The 17,729-nt window shown below is 43.9% G+C and overlaps 1 protein-coding gene across 2 annotated transcripts in view; it reads left to right on the forward strand.

Annotated features, from left to right (window-relative positions):
* LOC142296993 (cytochrome P450 2K4-like) overlaps positions 1-17,729 on the forward strand; it is a 206,169-nt gene that overhangs the window by 146,467 nt on the left and 41,973 nt on the right. For both annotated transcript variants that reach the window (XM_075341190.1, XM_075341191.1), the window contains one exon: positions 8,502-8,643. In XM_075341190.1, the coding sequence (XP_075197305.1) occupies positions 8,502-8,643 (142 nt within the window). The remainder of the gene's footprint in view (positions 1-8,501; positions 8,644-17,729) is intronic.

The raw sequence follows: 17,729 nt of genomic DNA on the forward strand, positions 1-17,729 counted from the left end.
ACTTGCATCGCTCCAGAAGTCTTTCTGCCTGCCGGTTCATCGCCTGAAATGCGATGTGCCGACACGCTGGAATTCGACTCTCCACGTGTTACAGCGACTGTGGCAGCACCGTCGAGCCCTGGTGCAATACGTCATGATGTATAGCCTGGGCCAACGAGATGCAGAGGTGGGTCAGATCACCCTGATGGAGTGGTCTCAGATCAAGGACCTATCAACCCTTCTGCACAGTTTCGACATGGCAACGAATATGTTTAGCGCTGACAATGCCATTATCAGCATGACAATTCCAGTCATTTACATGCTGGAGCACACGCTAAACACTATTCGGAGTCAGGGGGTGGGACAACAGGAAGGGGAGGAACTACAGGAGGATTCATATGCACAAGACACAACAACATCACCAAGGTCCAGACGTTTATCATCACCAACGCGGCAGGCATGGGACCATGGGGGACAGGGATCAAAAAGGGCGCATAGTAGCAGGCGAAATGTTGAGGAAGGTGCAGGAGAACATGAAGAAATGGAGGACGAACTGTCAATGAACATGGAAGACTCAGCGGATGAGGGAGACCTTGGTCAAATTTCTGTTGAAAGAGGTTGGGGGGAGATGTCAGAGGAAGAAAGAACGGTTAGCACCTCTATGTCACAAACACAGCGTGGACTTGGTCCGCATGGCTGCGCAAGACACATGAGCGCCTTCTTGCTGCACTACCTCCAACATGACCCTCGTATTGTCAAAATTAGAAGTGATGATGACTACTGGCTTGCCACACTATTAGATCCCCGGTACAAGTCCAAATTTTGTGACATAATTCCAGCCATAGAAAGGGACGCACATATGCAGGAGTATCAGCAGAAGCTGTTACTCGATCTTAGGTCAGCTTTTCCACCAAACAACTATGATGCAGGGAGTGAATCTCCCAGTTGTAACTTGACAAACATGGGACGGTCTCGTCATCTTCAACAGTCTACCCGTACCAGCAGCACCGTATCTGGTGCTGGTAACAGCAATTATATTGAATCTTTTCATATTTTTTTTAGACCATCCTTTGCAAGGCCACCAGAGACAACAAGTCTGACACATAGTCAACGGGTGGAGAGGATGATACAGGTGTATCTCCAAATGAACATCGATGCCATGACTTTGCAAATGGAGCCTTGCTCATTTTGGGCTTCAAATCTTGAAAAATGGCCAGAGCTCTCAACTTACGCCCTGTGTCATCCTGGGGAGAGTAAATGCTTGTGGATTTTGAATGTGCTTGATGCAAATCTACCTGTGAAGTGTACAACTGGGGCACAAGTGCTGCCACTGAAGGGGTGGGTGTGTGTGTGGCCCAATTTTTGGAAAAAAGGGAGATTCCGCTTGGAGTAACCCTTGCTTGCTGTATTTTTTAAAAGGAGCCAAGATGAACAAGTCATGGTTCAGCAAAGACTTTGCTACCTACCCCAGTGTCATCCTGGGGACGGTTAAGTATGGCGTATTTTTGAATGTGCTTGATGCAAATCTAGCTGTGAAGTGTACAACTGGGGCACAAGTGCTGCCACTGAAGGGGTGGGTGTGTGTGGGGCCCAATTTTTGGAAAAAAGGGAGACTCCGCTTGGAGTAACCCTTGCTTATATTGTTGTTAAAAATGATCCAAGATGAACAGAGCTGGGATTAAGAAAGACTTAGCTACCTACCCCGGTGTCATCCTGGGGACGGTTAAGTATGGCGTATTTTTGAATGTGCTTGATGCAAATCTACCTGTGAAGTGTACAACTGGGGCACAAGTGCTGCCACTGAAGGGGTGGGTGTGTGTGGGGCCCAATTTTTGGAAAAAAGGGAGACTCCGCTTGGAGTAACCCTTGCTTACAGTGTTTGTAAAACTGATCCAAGATGAACAGAGCTGGGATCAGGAAAGACTTAGCTACCTACCCCGGTGTCATCATGGGGACGGTTAAGTATGGCGTATTTTTGAATGTGCTTGATGCAAATCTAGCTGTGAAGTGTACAACTGGGGCACAAGTGCTGCCACTGAAGGGGTGGGTGTGTGTGTGGCCCAATTTTTGGAAAAAAGGGAGACTCCGCTTGGAGTAACCTTTCGGTGTTTTACATGATTTTAGAAGGGCATGCCATGCCTATATCTGTGTCTCCTCCTCTTTTTCCTTGTCCAGCTCTTTTGTTTTCGCATGAGTATATGTCCTTGTCACTTTCCCATGTGTTTATGTTGTGTTGTGAGTTGTTTGTCACCTTTTGGACACCTTTGATGGTGTTTTCTAGGTGTTTTTATGTGTTTGTGATTGCCTCCCATTCTTTCCTATGCGGTTCGAGTGGTTCGCCGAACCGAACTTGAGCCGAACCGCGACCAGATCGCTCATCTTTAGTCAGGAGATTGACGAGATGCTGAAGCTGGGGGTGATCCAGGCATCCAACAGCGCTTGGGCCGTGCCTGTAGTCCTCGTCCCTAAGAAGGACTGAACCACTCGGTTCTGCGTGGACTACAGGGGGCTCAATGCTGTCACGGTCGCCGATGCGTACCCAATGCCACGCATCGATAACCTGCTCGATCAGTTGGCCGAGGTTCAGTACCTGACCATCATGGATCTGAGCAGGGGATATTGGCAGATCCCCCTGACTCGTGAGGCCAGGGAACGCTCTGCCTTTATTGCATCATTTGGACTGTACGAGTCCACAGTGATGCCCTTTGGAATGAAGAATGCCCCTGCCACTTTCCAGCAGATTGTCAACACCCTGCTGAAGGGACTTGAAGGGTACGTGGCCGCATACCTGGATGACATCGCCATCTTCAGTCCCACCTGGGAGGATCACCTAAAGCATCTAGCATAGGTGCTCAGGCAGATCCACCAGGCAGGTTTGACCATCAAGCCGGGGAAGTGTCAGCTGGCTATGAGTGAGGTCCTCTACCTGGGTCACTGGGTAGATGGGGAGCTCTGAAGCCAGAGCCTGGGAAAGTGGAGGCCATCACGTCCTGGCCCACCCCCAGCACCAGGAAGCAGGTGATGTCCTTCTTGGGGAACGCCGGGTACTATAGGAGGTTTGTTCCACACTATAGTAGCCTGGCAAAGCCCCTGACAGACCTCACCAAGAAGAAGCTGCCCTCCGCAGTCGATTGGACAGTGGACTGCAAGACAGCCTTCCGGGCCCTTAAGGGTGCCCTGTCCAGCTCACCAGTACTACAAGCAGCCGACTTCACGCGGCCGTTTGTAGTACAAACAGACACCAGTGACTTCGGCCTCGGTGCGGGGCTCAGCCAGGTGGACTCTGCGAGCCAAGAGCACCCAATCTTGTACCTGAGCAGGAAGCTGTTGCTGAGGGAGGTGGCCTACTCCACGCTGGTTACACACTGTCTCTGGGACCAATGGGAGGTTGTTGCGATGGAGCCTGGCACTCCAGCAATACAACTTCACCATTCGCCACAAAAAGGGCCGTGACCACGGTAATGCCGACGGGCTGTCCCGACAAGGAGAGGTCACGGACGGGCGTGCTGGGAACACAGGAATGTGCTGTCCCCTAGCGCCCTCTAAAGGGGGGAGGTGTGAGGATTATGCTGGATGATTATGACAGGTATTCATGTCAGCCAGCTGGTCCCACACATACACCCCCCTCCTTGCACACACAGAGATTCCCCTCAGATTGCTCAGCATCTGCGAAGGTGTCGAAACCAATTACACGGCCAAGCCAGAGGAAGACCCCCTGGGAGTTATGTCCATTCATGAAAGGGAGTGGGTGGGAAACTAGAAAAACAATGGAAGCTTCAAAAGAGATACAGGACACTCTATCCCAGCAGGAGTTCATATTCCTGGCTCCATAACATTATACACAGTTATGATATTACCGTGCGTCTGAGCTATATACCCACTACATCGTTAAAATCGGGACTTCGAGCTGCACCTCTGCATACCCTCGAATTCTTTGTCGCACCCTGGGGCGGCGAGATACAGAGAACTGCGAGTAGGAGTTAGGTAGAGGAGTCGTGCATAGACTCAGTATGCAGAGGGGACACAGACGGATCTGTGGCCCACCAGAACCATTGGATCAGACCTCCCAGTCCGGAGTTGCGGATCATATTCACTTTGGGATATTATTTTAGACTTAGGACGGGGCAGTACACCCCTGCAAGGTCACCAGGTAGGAGGGGACATGGATTGTAGCCAGTTTGATAAAGACAATGTAGGCTTCTTGGCTGGTCTTTTCTCGGGGGCCATGCGTACTATACACATATGAGGAAGTCCATGAAACCCTGGTCGAACGGTGCCCCCCTGTAGCCAGACGCATAAGGTAACTGCTTGATCTGACTCTGTCATAATCCCGTCTTGTCTGTAAATGTACTCTGACCTATATATATATAGATATATATATATATATATATATATATATATATATATTCTGTAAATTCCTTATTGTATATATTGTAGTATCTAGTGTGCCTTAGGGGTTTAAAATATATAATTTAATCTTGGGCTGTTCTGTTATCTCGATCCTGAATTCCATGTCTGTGGGCTCGGCTTAATAGTTATCGTAATCGATTGGTGGCAGCGAGTTTCTGCCAAGGATCATTGTGGGGCAACCAGTGAGATCTGGGGAGGTTTAGATATATTCCGTCCGCAGAGGTTGGGGGAATATAAACCTTACTCTCACTGGAAACCCTTCAATCATCGGCATAGTAGAATAGCGGCCTCCTTGCTTATTGTCGGGCAATTCCATAATTGGCCTGACTATAAGAGGCGCGCTAGAGAGCGAGTCACGTGCTCTGTTGGGTGGAAAGGGGGGTGTAACTTCCTCTTCCTCCCTCCCTGGAATTTTAGGAAAGCTGATTTCAACAAATTAAGGGAAGAGCTTAAATGTGTAGATTGGGACAGAGTCATGGTAACTGGGGATACCGAACATAAATGGGGTAAGTTTAAGGATATACTGCTAGAGTCCTGTAAAAAACTTATACCCAGTGGTAATAAAATGTCCAGGAATAAAAAGAAACCACTATGGATAAATAAGACTGTACAAAGTATAATAAAACAAAAACAAAGGGCGTTTAACATCTTAAAGGCTGAGAATACAGAAATAGCATTGCAGGAGTATAAAGATATCAATAGGCAATGCAAAAAAGAAATCAAACAAGCAAAACTAGCTACTGAAACAAAAATCGCCAATGACATTAAAATAAATCCCAAAATCTTTTATAAATACATTAATGCCAAAAGGAAAACAAAGGATAGTATCGGACCCTTAAAATATAATAACAAGTTAGTTATAGAGGACAAACAAAAAACTGAGATATTAAATAGGCATTTCTCATCTGTATTCACCAAGGAACTGACTGTACCAGGGATCATTCAACAAGTGAAAAATCAAAGTCCACCACCCGATATAATTAATTTAACACAAGATGAAGTACGCCTACGTCTGAGTAAATTAAACATTGACAAATCCCCAGGGCCAGATGGCATTCATCCACGAATATTGAGGGAATTGAGCTCCGTAATCGACAGACCGCTGTATCTCATCTTTTTAGACTCACTTGTAACAGGGTTGGTGCCTCAGGATTGGAGGATTGCTGATGTGGTACCGATATTTAAGAAAGGTAAGAGGGTAGATCCAGGCAACTACCGTCCAGTAAGCCTGACATCAGTAGTATGCAAAGTTTTTGAGGGCATTTTAAGGGATGACATGCAAAAATATATTGCAGAAAATAATATGATAACTGACAAACAGCATGGATTCATGAAAGATAAGTCGTGTCTAACCAACCTGTTGGGGTTCTATGAGGGGGTAAGTGCAAACCTGGATATTGGTAATGCAGCTGATGTGATTTATTTGGACTTTGCAAAGGCATTTGATACTGTACCACATAATAGCCTTATACTAAAGCTCCAGAAGCAAGGACTAGGGGACACAATATGCAACTGGGTAAGGAATTGGCTAAAAGATAGGAAACAAAGAGTAGTCATAAATGCTACATTCTCTAAATGGGCTATAGTCAGCAGTGGGGTGCCGCAGGGATCTGTGCTAGGACCAATTCTTTTTACTCTCTATATTAATGACCTTGTGGATGGGATTGATAGTACAGTGTCAGTCTTTGCCGATGACACCAAACTATGTAGGATATTAAAAACTGACCTGGATAGTACAATATTACAAAAAGATCTGGATAAGATGTCAGAATGGGCAGATACTTGGCAAATGAGATTTAATGTTGATAAATGTAAAGTAATGCACCTAGGACGGAGTAATCCTATAGCTGCGTATACATTAAATGGAAGTAAACTCGGGACTACAGAACAGGAGAAGGACTTGGGTATTCTCATTACAAATAAGCTGAGCAGCAGCACTCAATGTCAGGCAGCAGCTGCTAAAGCAAACAAGATTCTAGGGTGTATAAAAAGAGAGATTAGATCCCGTGATCCCAACGTATTGTTACCCATCTATAAATCACTTGTAAGGCCACATCTGGAATACGGGATCCAGTTTTGGGCTCCACATTTTAAAAAGGACATTCAGAAGTTAGAGTCAGTTCAAAGGCGGGCAACTAGACTATTACAAGGAATGGAAGGCCTCCCATATGATGGCAGATTGAAAAAGTTAGATATGTTTAGCTTAGAAAAAAGACGTCTCAGAGGAGATCTCATTTATATGTATAAATACATGTGTGGTCAATATAAAGGACTGGCACATGACTTATTTCTTCCAAAAACAATACTAAGGACCAGGGGGCACTCACTGCGAGTGGAAGAAAAGCGATTCCGACACCTAAATAGGAAAGGGTTCTTTACAGTTAGAGCGGTCAGACTGTGGAATGCCCTACCACAAGAGGTAGTAATGGCAGATACTATAACAGCTTTTAAAAAAGGGCTGGATGATTTCCTCAGTACACAAAACATTGTCGGTTATAAATGACTTAGTGACTAAATGTAGAACTGGTGGAGGAAGGTTGAACTAGATGGACCTAGGTCTTTTTTCAACCTAAGTAACTATGTAACTATGTAACTATGTAACTATGACAGTGACCAATATAGCCACCTTTCTTTATCATGACACTCAACAGCCTACCATCCATAGATTCTGTCAGTTGCTTGATCTGTTTACGATCAACATTGCGTTCAGCAGCCACCACAGCCTCCAGACACTGTTCCGAGAGGTGTACTGTTTTCCCTCTCTGTAGATCTTACATTTTATGAGGGACCACAGGTTCTCTATGGGGTTCAGATTAGGGGAACAAGAGGGCCATGCCATTATTTTTTCATCTTTTAGACCTTTACTAGCCAGCTACACTATGGAGTAGTTGGATGCATGTGATGGAGCATTGTCTTGCATGAAAACAATGTTTTTCTTGAACGATATCAACTTCTTCCTGTACCACTGCTTGAAAAAGTTGTCTTCCAGAAACTGGCAGTAGGGCTGGGAGTTGAGCTTCACTCCATCCTCAACCCGAAAAGGTCCCACAAGTTCATCTTTGATGATACTAGCCCATACCAGTACCCCACCTCCACCTTGCTGGCATCTGAGTCGGAGTGTCTGAGTGAGTCTGAGTCTGCCCTTTACTCATCCAGCCTCTGGCCCATCTATCAGGCCCATCAAGAGTCACTCTCATTTCATCAGTCCATAAAACCTTTGAAAAATCAGTCTTAAGACATTTCTTGGCCCAGTCTTGACGTTTTATCTTATGTTTCTTGTTCAAAGGTGGTCATTTTTCAGCCTTCCTTACCTTGGCCATGTCCCTGAGTATGGCACACCTTGTGCTTTTTGATACTCCAGTAACGTTGCAGCTCTGATATATGGTCAAACTGGTGGCTAATGGCATCTTGGCAGCTTCACGCTTGATTTTCCTCAATTCATGGGCAGTTATTTTGCGCCTTTTTTTCCCAACACGCTTCTTGCGACCCTGTTGGCAATTTGTCTTGAAACGCTTGATTGTTCGGTGATCACGCTTCAAAATTTGGCAATTTCAAGACTGCTGCAGTCCCCTGCAAGACATCTCACAATTTTGGACTTTTCAGAGCCCGTCAAATCTCTCTTCTGACCCATTTTGCAAAAGGAAAGGAAGTTGCCTAATAATTAAGCACACCTTATATAGGGTGTTGATGTCATTACACCACACCCCTCCTCATTACAGAGATGCACATCACCTGATTTACTTAATTGGTAGTTGGCTCTCAAGCCAATAAAGCTTGGAGTAGGATAACATGCATAAAAATTATCATGTGATCAAAAAACTCATTTGCCTAATAATTCTGCACACAGTGTATGCATATTTCTTATAACTTTGGGACAGTGGAGCACAGATGAAAAAGAAAACCTTTTCCAGGATCAGTAAATCAGCACAAATTGTGTGATATACTCAATTTATATGTATAAAAAAAAATCCAGTGAAAAGTCCTCCTTTTAAAGGACTCAAGTTATAACCCTGCAAGACCTGCCTAATTATGCTTTGATCTAATATTCTTGCTGTTTCCTATCTATATGTTTATCGTGTTTTATGATATATTTCATATTTTGTTCATTTCAGGAGAAACCAGATCCTGAGTTATATTTTCACGATGAAAACTTAACCTCTCTTTTGTTAGACTTGCTTTCTGCTGGAATAGAGACATCTGCTACAACCATGAGATGGGCCCTTCTATTGATGATGAAATATCCTAAAATTCAAAGTAAGGAGAAATCATAATTCGTTGTTCTAAAAAAATATATAACAAATTATATATATTTAAAAGGTTCCTAAATAACAAGTTATGCCCTGTTCACAGGATAGAACACAATTTGTTGATTGCCGAAGGTTCATACTCTGGGTTCCTCAATAATGTAGAGAATAGAGCTCTCTAGTTGCATCTTGAGTGAAATGTAGACAAACATCTACTTTATTCTTTGTCTGTTGGACTCCTGGAAATAGTATAGCGCTGTTCTTGTCATTTTCTGGCAATCCAATAAGCAACGTAAAGAGTAGTAGTTGAGTGTGCACGTCTCCGCTACAATCAAGACAGGGGTTTTCAGGTTCTAGATCACCATTCTCAGGATTGCAGAGGGTGCCATCAGTTGGATCTTTAGCAATCATCCAGTTATACCAAATCCCGTGGATAGTATTTGTTATTATGGGACTAACTCTTTAAATGAATTGCAAACTTTCAACACCATTTCATGTTTCTCAGCTTTGTCCCTCAACACCAGGGAATTTCCATCCACCAGGTTTGTGACCGCTCCTCAGTGTTCCCGCTACCTTCTGCTGGTGCTCAATCACTGCTCACCTAGTATATTGACAGCTCCATTCTCTCTACTTCTGACTATCCACCCAGTTAGTCTAATTGGCAGCTCCTGTGTCCTGTCTTCCTATTGCTGCTGAAATCTCACACTGCTTAGTATAAGATGCATCTATCATTCAAGGTGGGTGGGTGGAGACTGAAGAGACTTGGCCTCATAAGCTCTGTTACTCTCAAGCTGGACCTATGGTATACCAATCTTGACTACTTCCTGCTGATGCCAAGTAGTATTCTTAGTACTAAATTGGATTACTGGACACCACAAATATGGTTGGAGCGTTATCGGAGAAGAGTGAAGATGTATGACCTGTATAAGACAGAGATCATGTGTTCATGGAAGTGGGAAGGTAGCCCGCATGAAGTCTTGTGATATCCCAACTCTCCATTACTAGAATGCAAAGTTAAGCCAGGGGCAAAGTTAAGCCAGGTGTTGTGCCTTCTTTCACGTAATGCTGTGAATCTCCGGCATACAGCTAAACCCTCGTTCACATTTCAAATAAACAGACTGAATTTGGTAGCCTTGATTTATTGGCTGGTAACGTGAACTTGATTGCAGTATACGTGAAATATATAATGAATATAGGAATATACCAGATACAGTTGAATACGGTATATCCAAGATGCAGTTGAATACAGTATACGGAATATTGAATACGGGTAAAAACTATAACAAGAAAATTATTACAGTCAGTACAGTGTTAATACAGAGTTAACATAGCATAACAGTACATGAGATACAGTTCTTATGAGAATGTAGGTGAAAGGTAACTGCAGCTGCAATACATAGAAAATCTTATTTATACAAACGAGGCAGGGACTAAGATGTAGGATTACAATGTACAATGCATTTACTACAGTCTTCCATCTAATATTCTATCACTAACACATGTAATTTGCTTTGCTCACCGGATTGCACTAGGCAGGGGTGAATTTACAGAGAGGTAAGTAAGCAGGTCGTTTCCTAACAAATCCAGGGAGAAAATGGCTGCAGGCTTCTTCTCAGTTCAGGGAGGCGTTCCTTACCCAGAATACATTTAGCTTAAAGGGAAACTCAGCAATTAAAAAGAATAACAACGACCTCTAGGGGTTGTAACAGAAATTGTAATGAATGACTATTAGCAGGTTGCCATATATGGCAGAACACCAGGGAAACTACAGAACATATACTGCAGTTCATAGAAATATACTATGAATGTGAACTTTTGTGAGCAGACCCCTAAATAATTGGTTCCCTAAAGGGTGAATTGACACGAGTAGACATACAGTGCAGACCAAAAGTTTGGACACACCTCATTCAAAGAGCTTTATTTTCATGACTGTGAAAAGTGTACATTCACATTGAAGGCATCAAAACTATGAATTAACACATGTGGAATGAAATACTTAACAAAAAAGTGTGAAACAACTGAAAATATGTCTTATATTCTAGGTTCTTCAAAGTAGCCACCTTTTGCTTTGATTACTGCTTTGCACACTCTTAAACCCATCAGCTCCAGCTCTGGGAGATTAAATAACCCAAGATATGTATATAAACATATTACCAGTAGTCACAGAAACTGTTTATGATTAATTTATTTTTATTATAGAAAATTGCAAAAAACAGTTTATTATATTAAGATCATGTACAAACGATACAATTGATCTAAAAACAATTCAAGCATATAAAGTCCAAAAAAAGGGGGGCAGGACAAGAAGTGAGGACACCAGTAAAAAGCCCAGAAGGGGCAGAGCCGGACATCAAAGCCCTCACAAACCCAATACAGACATGGGCAATAGTAATCGTGTAATAGCGATTCTGGAGCACAGGTACAGATAGCTGAATTAATTATAAGAATACATGCTATTAGCCAGACGGACACTAGATGGCGCCAAAGCTCAATTAGCAGCCATAATGTGCCCGTCCGTTCCAGCGATAGTTTAAAAGTATCGCTCTCCAGACTTACCCATAATAGACACGTGTGGGGCTCAGATGTCTGGTCCTGTCCCTCGCCCGACGTACGTTTCGAGGTAATATTCTTAGGGGGCCATGGGGGAAGTGGGAGAATGTGTGTTTTAGATAGTGTGGGTGCTGAAAATGAGCGCATGTGATAGGCGGTCGTATGCACACGTGACCACCGCCCTCCGACCATTCCAGGGGAAGAATGGGTGGGAGGAAATCTTCCTGACGTCATATACCCATAATTCTCTTTTTTAAGGAAGCCTCTTCGGCCGGCATCAGAGTGCAAACGCCCACCACATGCGCTCAGGTACACCATGTTATATATATATATATATATATATATATATATATATATATATATATCACACAGGGAGAAGACAAGCACAAGTGATGTTAAACCCCTAACAAAGTATAGATATGGGTCCCTTAAACATGTATCATATCAATAAATTAATCCAAGAGCCCATATATCCAATATATAAAGTTCAAAATGAGGTAATGCAACTCCCTGAACTAACTATACAAGAAAAAAACAAAAAAAAACCCCTTTTTCTTAGGGTACTCTGATGGACTGCCACCCCTGTTACTTGTTTAATAAACAGACAAGGATAGAAAATGTGAATCTGACTTTATCTCGTTTTGCTGTATTGCCATTTATGCAATTGAATGATATATTGAGGTGTATAGTTAGTTCAGGGAGTTGCATTACCTCATTTTGAACTTTATATATTGGATATATGGGCTCTTGGATTAATTTATTGATATGATACATGTTTAAGGGACCCATATCTATACTTTGTTAGGGGTTTAACATTACTCGTGCTCTTCTTCTCCCTGTATGATATATAAATACATAATCTTTATATCTGGAATTATACCTACTTCCCCTTGTCTGTTTGCCATTTCATTTGCCCACAATTAACATGGTGTACCTGAGCGCATGTGGTGGGTGTTTGCACTCTGACGCCGGCCGAAGAGGCTTCCTTAAAAGGGAACTATGGGTTTATGACGTCAGGAGGATTTCATCCCACCCATTCTTCCCCTGGAATGGTCGGAGGGCGGTGGTCACGTGTGCATACGACCGCCTATCACATGCGCTCATTTTCGGCACCTGCACTATTTAAAACACACATTCTACCACTTCCCCCATGGCCCCCGAAGAAGATTACCTCGAAACGTACGTCGGGCGAGGGACAGGACACGACATCTGAGCCCCACACGTGTCTATTATGGGTAAGTCTGGAGAGCGGTACTTTTAAACTATCGCTGGAACGGACGGGCACATTATGGCTGCTAATTGAGCTTTGGCGCCATCTAGTGTCCACCTGGCTAATAGCATGTATTCTTATATTTAATTCAGCTATCTGTACCTGTGCTCCAGAATCGCTATTACACGATTACTATTGCCCATGTCTGTATTGGGTTTGTGAAGGCTCTGATGTCCGGCTCTGCCCCTTCTGGGCTTTTTACTAGTGTCCTCACTTCTTGTCCTGCCCCCCTTTTTTGGACTTTATATGCTTGAATTGTTTTTAGATCAATTGTATCGTTTGTACATGATCTTAATATAATAAACTGTTTTTTGCAATTTTCTATAATAAAAATAAATTAATCATAAACAGTTTCTGTGACTACTGGTAATATGTTTATATACATATCTTGGGTCATTTAATCTCCCAGAGGTGGAGCTGATGGGTTTAAATGTATTGTTAGGGAGTGACCCGATGACTGAAAAATGAGATTCCAATTCCCCCTTGCTTGTGTTGTTATTTGCACACTCTTGGCATTCTCTCGATGAGCTTCAAGAGGTAGTCACCGGAAATGGTCTTCCAACAGTCTTGAAGGAGTTCCCAGAGATGCTTAGCACTTGTTGGCCCTTTTGCCTTCACTCTGCGGTCCAGCTCACCCCAAACCTTCTCGATTGGGTTCAGGTCTGGTGACTGTGGAGGCCAGGTTATCTGGCGTAGCACCCCATCACTCTCCTTCTTAGTCAAATAGCCCTTACACAGCCTGGAGGTGTGTTTGGGGTCATTGTCCTTTTGAAAAATAAATGATGGTCCAACTAAACGCAAATCAGATAGAATAGCTGCCGCTGCAAGATGCTGTGGTAGCCATGCTGGTTCAGTATGCCTTCAATTTTGAATAAATCCCCAACAGTGTCACCAGCTAAGCACCCCCACACCATCACACCTCCTCCTCCATACTTCACGGTGGGAACCAGGCATGTAGAGTCCATCTGTTTATCTTTTCTGCGTTGCACAATGACACGGTGGTTGGATCCAAAAATCTCAAATTTGGACTCATCAGATCAAAGCACAGATTTCCACTGGTCTAATGTCCATTCCTTGTGTCCTTTAGCCCAAACAAGTCTTTTCTGCTTGTTGCCTGGCCTTAGCAGTGGTTTCCTAGCAGCTATTTTACCATGAAGGCCTGCTGCACAAAGTCTCTTCTTAACAGTTGTTCTAGAGATGTGTCTGCTGCTAGAACTCTGTGTGGCATTGACCTGGTCTCTAATCTGAGCTTCTGTTAACCTGCGATTTCTGAGGCTGGTGACTCGGATAAACTTATCCTCTTCAGCACAGGTGACTCTTGGTCTTCCTTTCCTGGGGCAGTCCTCATGTGAGCCAGTTTCTGTGTAGCGTTTGATGTTTTTTGCCACTGCATTTGGGGACACTTTCAAAGTTTTCCCGATTTTCCGGACTGACTGACCTTCATTTCTTAAAGTAATGATGGCCACTCATTTTTCTTTACTTAGCTGCTTTTTTCTTTCCATACTACAAATTCTAACACTCTATTCAGTAGGACTATTAGCTGTGTATCCACCAGACTTCTGATGGTCCCAACCCCATTTATAAGGCAAGAAATCCCACTTATTAAACCTGACAGGGCACACCTGTGAAGTGAAAACCATTTCCGGTGACGACCTCTTGAAGCTCATCAAGAGAATGCCAAGAGTGTGCAAAGCAGTAATCAAAGCAAAAGGTGTCTACTTTGAAGAACCTAGAATATAAGACATATTTTCAGTTGTTTCACACTTTTTTATTAAATATTTCATTCCACATGTGTTAATTCATAGTTTTGATGCCTTCAGTGTGAATCTTCAATTTTCAGAGTTATGAAAATAAAGAAAACTCTTTGAATAAGAAGGTGTGTCCAAACTCTTGGTCTGTACTGTATACTGGTACCATCTTGTCCAAGATCTGTACAATAGGGCTATGTTCCCACAATGAGTATTTGATGACTTTTTTATGTTGCTGAATTACTGCAGGATTTTTGTGTCTATTATGTAAAATAGGTTGCCTTCTTTTTTATTATGTTTTTGAGTGGGTTTTTTTTACGTCTGTCATATTTTTGTCGCTGTGGTTTTTGTCTCTTTTTGGTATGTCATCTTTCAATTAAAGTTGCTTTGTTTTTGGTGGTGTCTGGTATTTGGCTTTGACAAAGCTTTTTTGATACAATCATGTGTGGATTAGCGATAATAGATTTAAGGGTACTTTGCATGCTGCGACATCGCTAGCCGATGATAGCGATGCCGAGCGCAATAGTACCCGCCCCCGTCGCACATGCGATATCTTGTGATAGTTGCCGTAGCAAACATTATCGCTACGGCAGCTTCACACGGGACTTACCTGCCCTGCGACGTCGCTCTGGCCGGCGACCCGCCTCCTTCCTAAGGGGGCGGGTCGTGCGGCGTCACAACGACGTCACACCGCAGGCGGCCAATAGAAGCGGAGGGGCGGAGATGAGCGGGATGTAACCATCCCGTCCACCTTCTCCCTTCCGCATTGCCGGTGGACGGCGGGCGCAGGTAAGGAGATGTTTGTCGCTACTGCGGCTTCACACACAGCGATGTGTGGAGCTGCAGGAACAACAAACAACATCGTACCTGCGGATGCACCGACATTATGAAAATGACCGACGTGACACAGATCATCGATTTTTGACTGTTTCACGCTCGTTCATCTTCTCTCCTAGGCTTTACACTTTGCGACGTTGTTACCGGCGCCGGATTTGCGTCACTTTCGATTTGACCCAGACGAGATCGCAGTAGCGATGTCGCAACGTGAAAAGTACCCCTTACAATACACATGTTTTTTCCCTCTGGGTTTTTCATATTTATTGAAAACAGAAAAGGGTGTTCAACTGGTGTGTCCCTAAAATGGACATACTGTATGTCAGCACATCACAATTTGTACGTCAAGACAACGTGTTATACAGGTTACCACCAGGATTCTTTATGGTTGGTGTTTGAAGCATGGATTAAAAAAAAAAAAAATGTCATACCCTAAAAATGAGGAGGTACAGGGCCTTGGGAACAGTCTGTGTAACATGGATAGGCATAGGAAGTGCTCTGTGTAACTTGGTAGGAGAATAGGGATCAGTCTGTGGGATGTGGGATGTGGGAGGAGCATGGGAAGCAGTCTCCATTAAATAGGAGAAGAAACGGGAGCAGTCTGTGTAACTTGGGAGGAACATAGGAAGTAGTCTATGTAACATGGTAGGATTATAGGGAGCAGTCTGTGTAACATGGCAAGGCATAGGGAGTAGTCTTTATAAAATGAGAGGAGCATAGGGACAATCTGTGTAATGTAGAAAGGCCAAGGAAGCAGTCTTTGTAAATTGGGAAATATAAGAAACATAAAAGGGGCATAGGGAGCAGTCTATGTAACATAGGAGGAGATTAGTGTGTATGTGTAACATAGTATGTGTAACATGGGAGGAGAATAGTGACTAGGATGTGTAACATGGGAGGAGAATAGTGACTAGTATGTGTAACATGGGAGGAGAATAGTGACTAGTATGTGTAACATGGGAGGAGAATAGTGACTAGTATGTGTAACATGGGAGGAGAATAGTGACTAGTATGTGTAACATGGGAGGAGAATAGTGACTAGTATGTGTAACAGGGGAGGAGAATAGTGACTAGTATGTGTAACATGTGAGGAGAATAGTGACTAGGATGTGTAACATGTGAGGAGAATAGTGACTAGTATGTGTAACAGGGGAGGAGAATAGTGACTAGTATGTGTAACATGGGAGGAGAATAGTGACTAGGATGTGTAACATGTGAGGAGAATAGTGACTAGTATGTGTAACATGGGAGGAGAATAGTGACTAGTATGTGTAACATGGGAGGAGAATAGTGACTAGTATGTGTAACATGGGAGGAGAATAGTGACTAGTATGTGTAACAGGGGAGGAGAATAGTGACTAGTATGTGTAACAGGGGAGGAGAATAGTGACTAGTATGTGTAACAGGGGAGGAGAATAGTGACTAGTATGTGTAACATGTGAGGAGAATAGTGACTAGTATGTGTAACATGGGAGGAGAATAGTGACTAGAATGTGTAACATGGAAAGGCATAGGGAGTAGTCATTGTAAAATTAGAGGAGCATAGGGACAATCTGTGTAATGTAGAAAGACCAATGAAGCAATCTGCGTAACATGAGAGGAGCATGATGAGCAGTTTGTGTAACATGGAAAGGCAAAAAGGCATAGGGAGCAGTCTGTGTAACATGAGAGGAGCATAGGAAGCAGTCTGTGTAACATGAGAGGAGCATAGGGAGCAGTCTGTGTAATATGCGAGAATCAGTCTGTGTAATATGGGAGCATAGGAAGCAGTCTGTGTAACTGATCCAGATCCGGCACTCGAGAAATTAAAAAAAATAAGCGAGCACTTCATATGTACTGAGGCTCCGTCATGGCAGCACACTGCTTCCAGGTCGCACATTCACTTCCGGTACTGTGCATTAAGGTCATTGCATATGCACTACTTTTCCTGTTTTCCCCGCCCACTGTCTATCCTGACGTCTGTGATTGGTTGCAGTCAGACGAGCCCCCAGCCTGTGTGACGGTGTCTGCCTGCAACCACTCACAGGCTCTGTCTGCAGGTCAATATCGTAAGTTAAAAATAAACTAAAACATTTGGCGCAGGGTTCACCCATATTATGATACTCAGCACAATTAAAGCCTATGGCTCCAGGGTGCAGCCCCCAGCCTTGCACTCATCTTGTCTGTGTACTAAAATAAGAGGAACTGCATGCGACTTTTTTTTTTTCATTATTTAAATAAATAATTTTAAAAACAAAGTGCAGTTCCCCCCCCAATTTTGATACCCAGCCAAGATAAAGCCAGACAGGCAGGTATTCTCAGGCTGGGGAGACTCCTGGTTATTGGCCGACCCCAGCCTAATAATTGCAACCTGCAGCCGCCCCGAAATTCTCGCGTCTATTAGATGCAACTGTAATACCCTGGGGTCAAGGAGTTTTTCACTCGACTCGGGATCACGAAACCAGGCTGGCCTGGCCTGGTTTCGTGATCCCGAGGCGTACAGAATGGAGGGAAGGCAGTGGATGGGAGGAAAGATGGAGGATGGAGGTGGTAGTGACGATGAGGAAAGTCTTTTTAGATTGTGATGCCTCCTGTGGTCTGCGGCCAGGGATGGGCCGCCGCTGCGGGTGGTGCTTTCCGGGGCTGATGGTGAAGGTCGCAGCCGGGATGGTGTCGCTCCCCACAGGCGGAGCGGGGTTACCCTGGGGAGGATGA

This window comes from Anomaloglossus baeobatrachus, chromosome 3 (assembly GCF_048569485.1).
Source record: "Anomaloglossus baeobatrachus isolate aAnoBae1 chromosome 3, aAnoBae1.hap1, whole genome shotgun sequence".
Taxonomy (NCBI): domain Eukaryota; kingdom Metazoa; phylum Chordata; class Amphibia; order Anura; family Aromobatidae; genus Anomaloglossus; species Anomaloglossus baeobatrachus.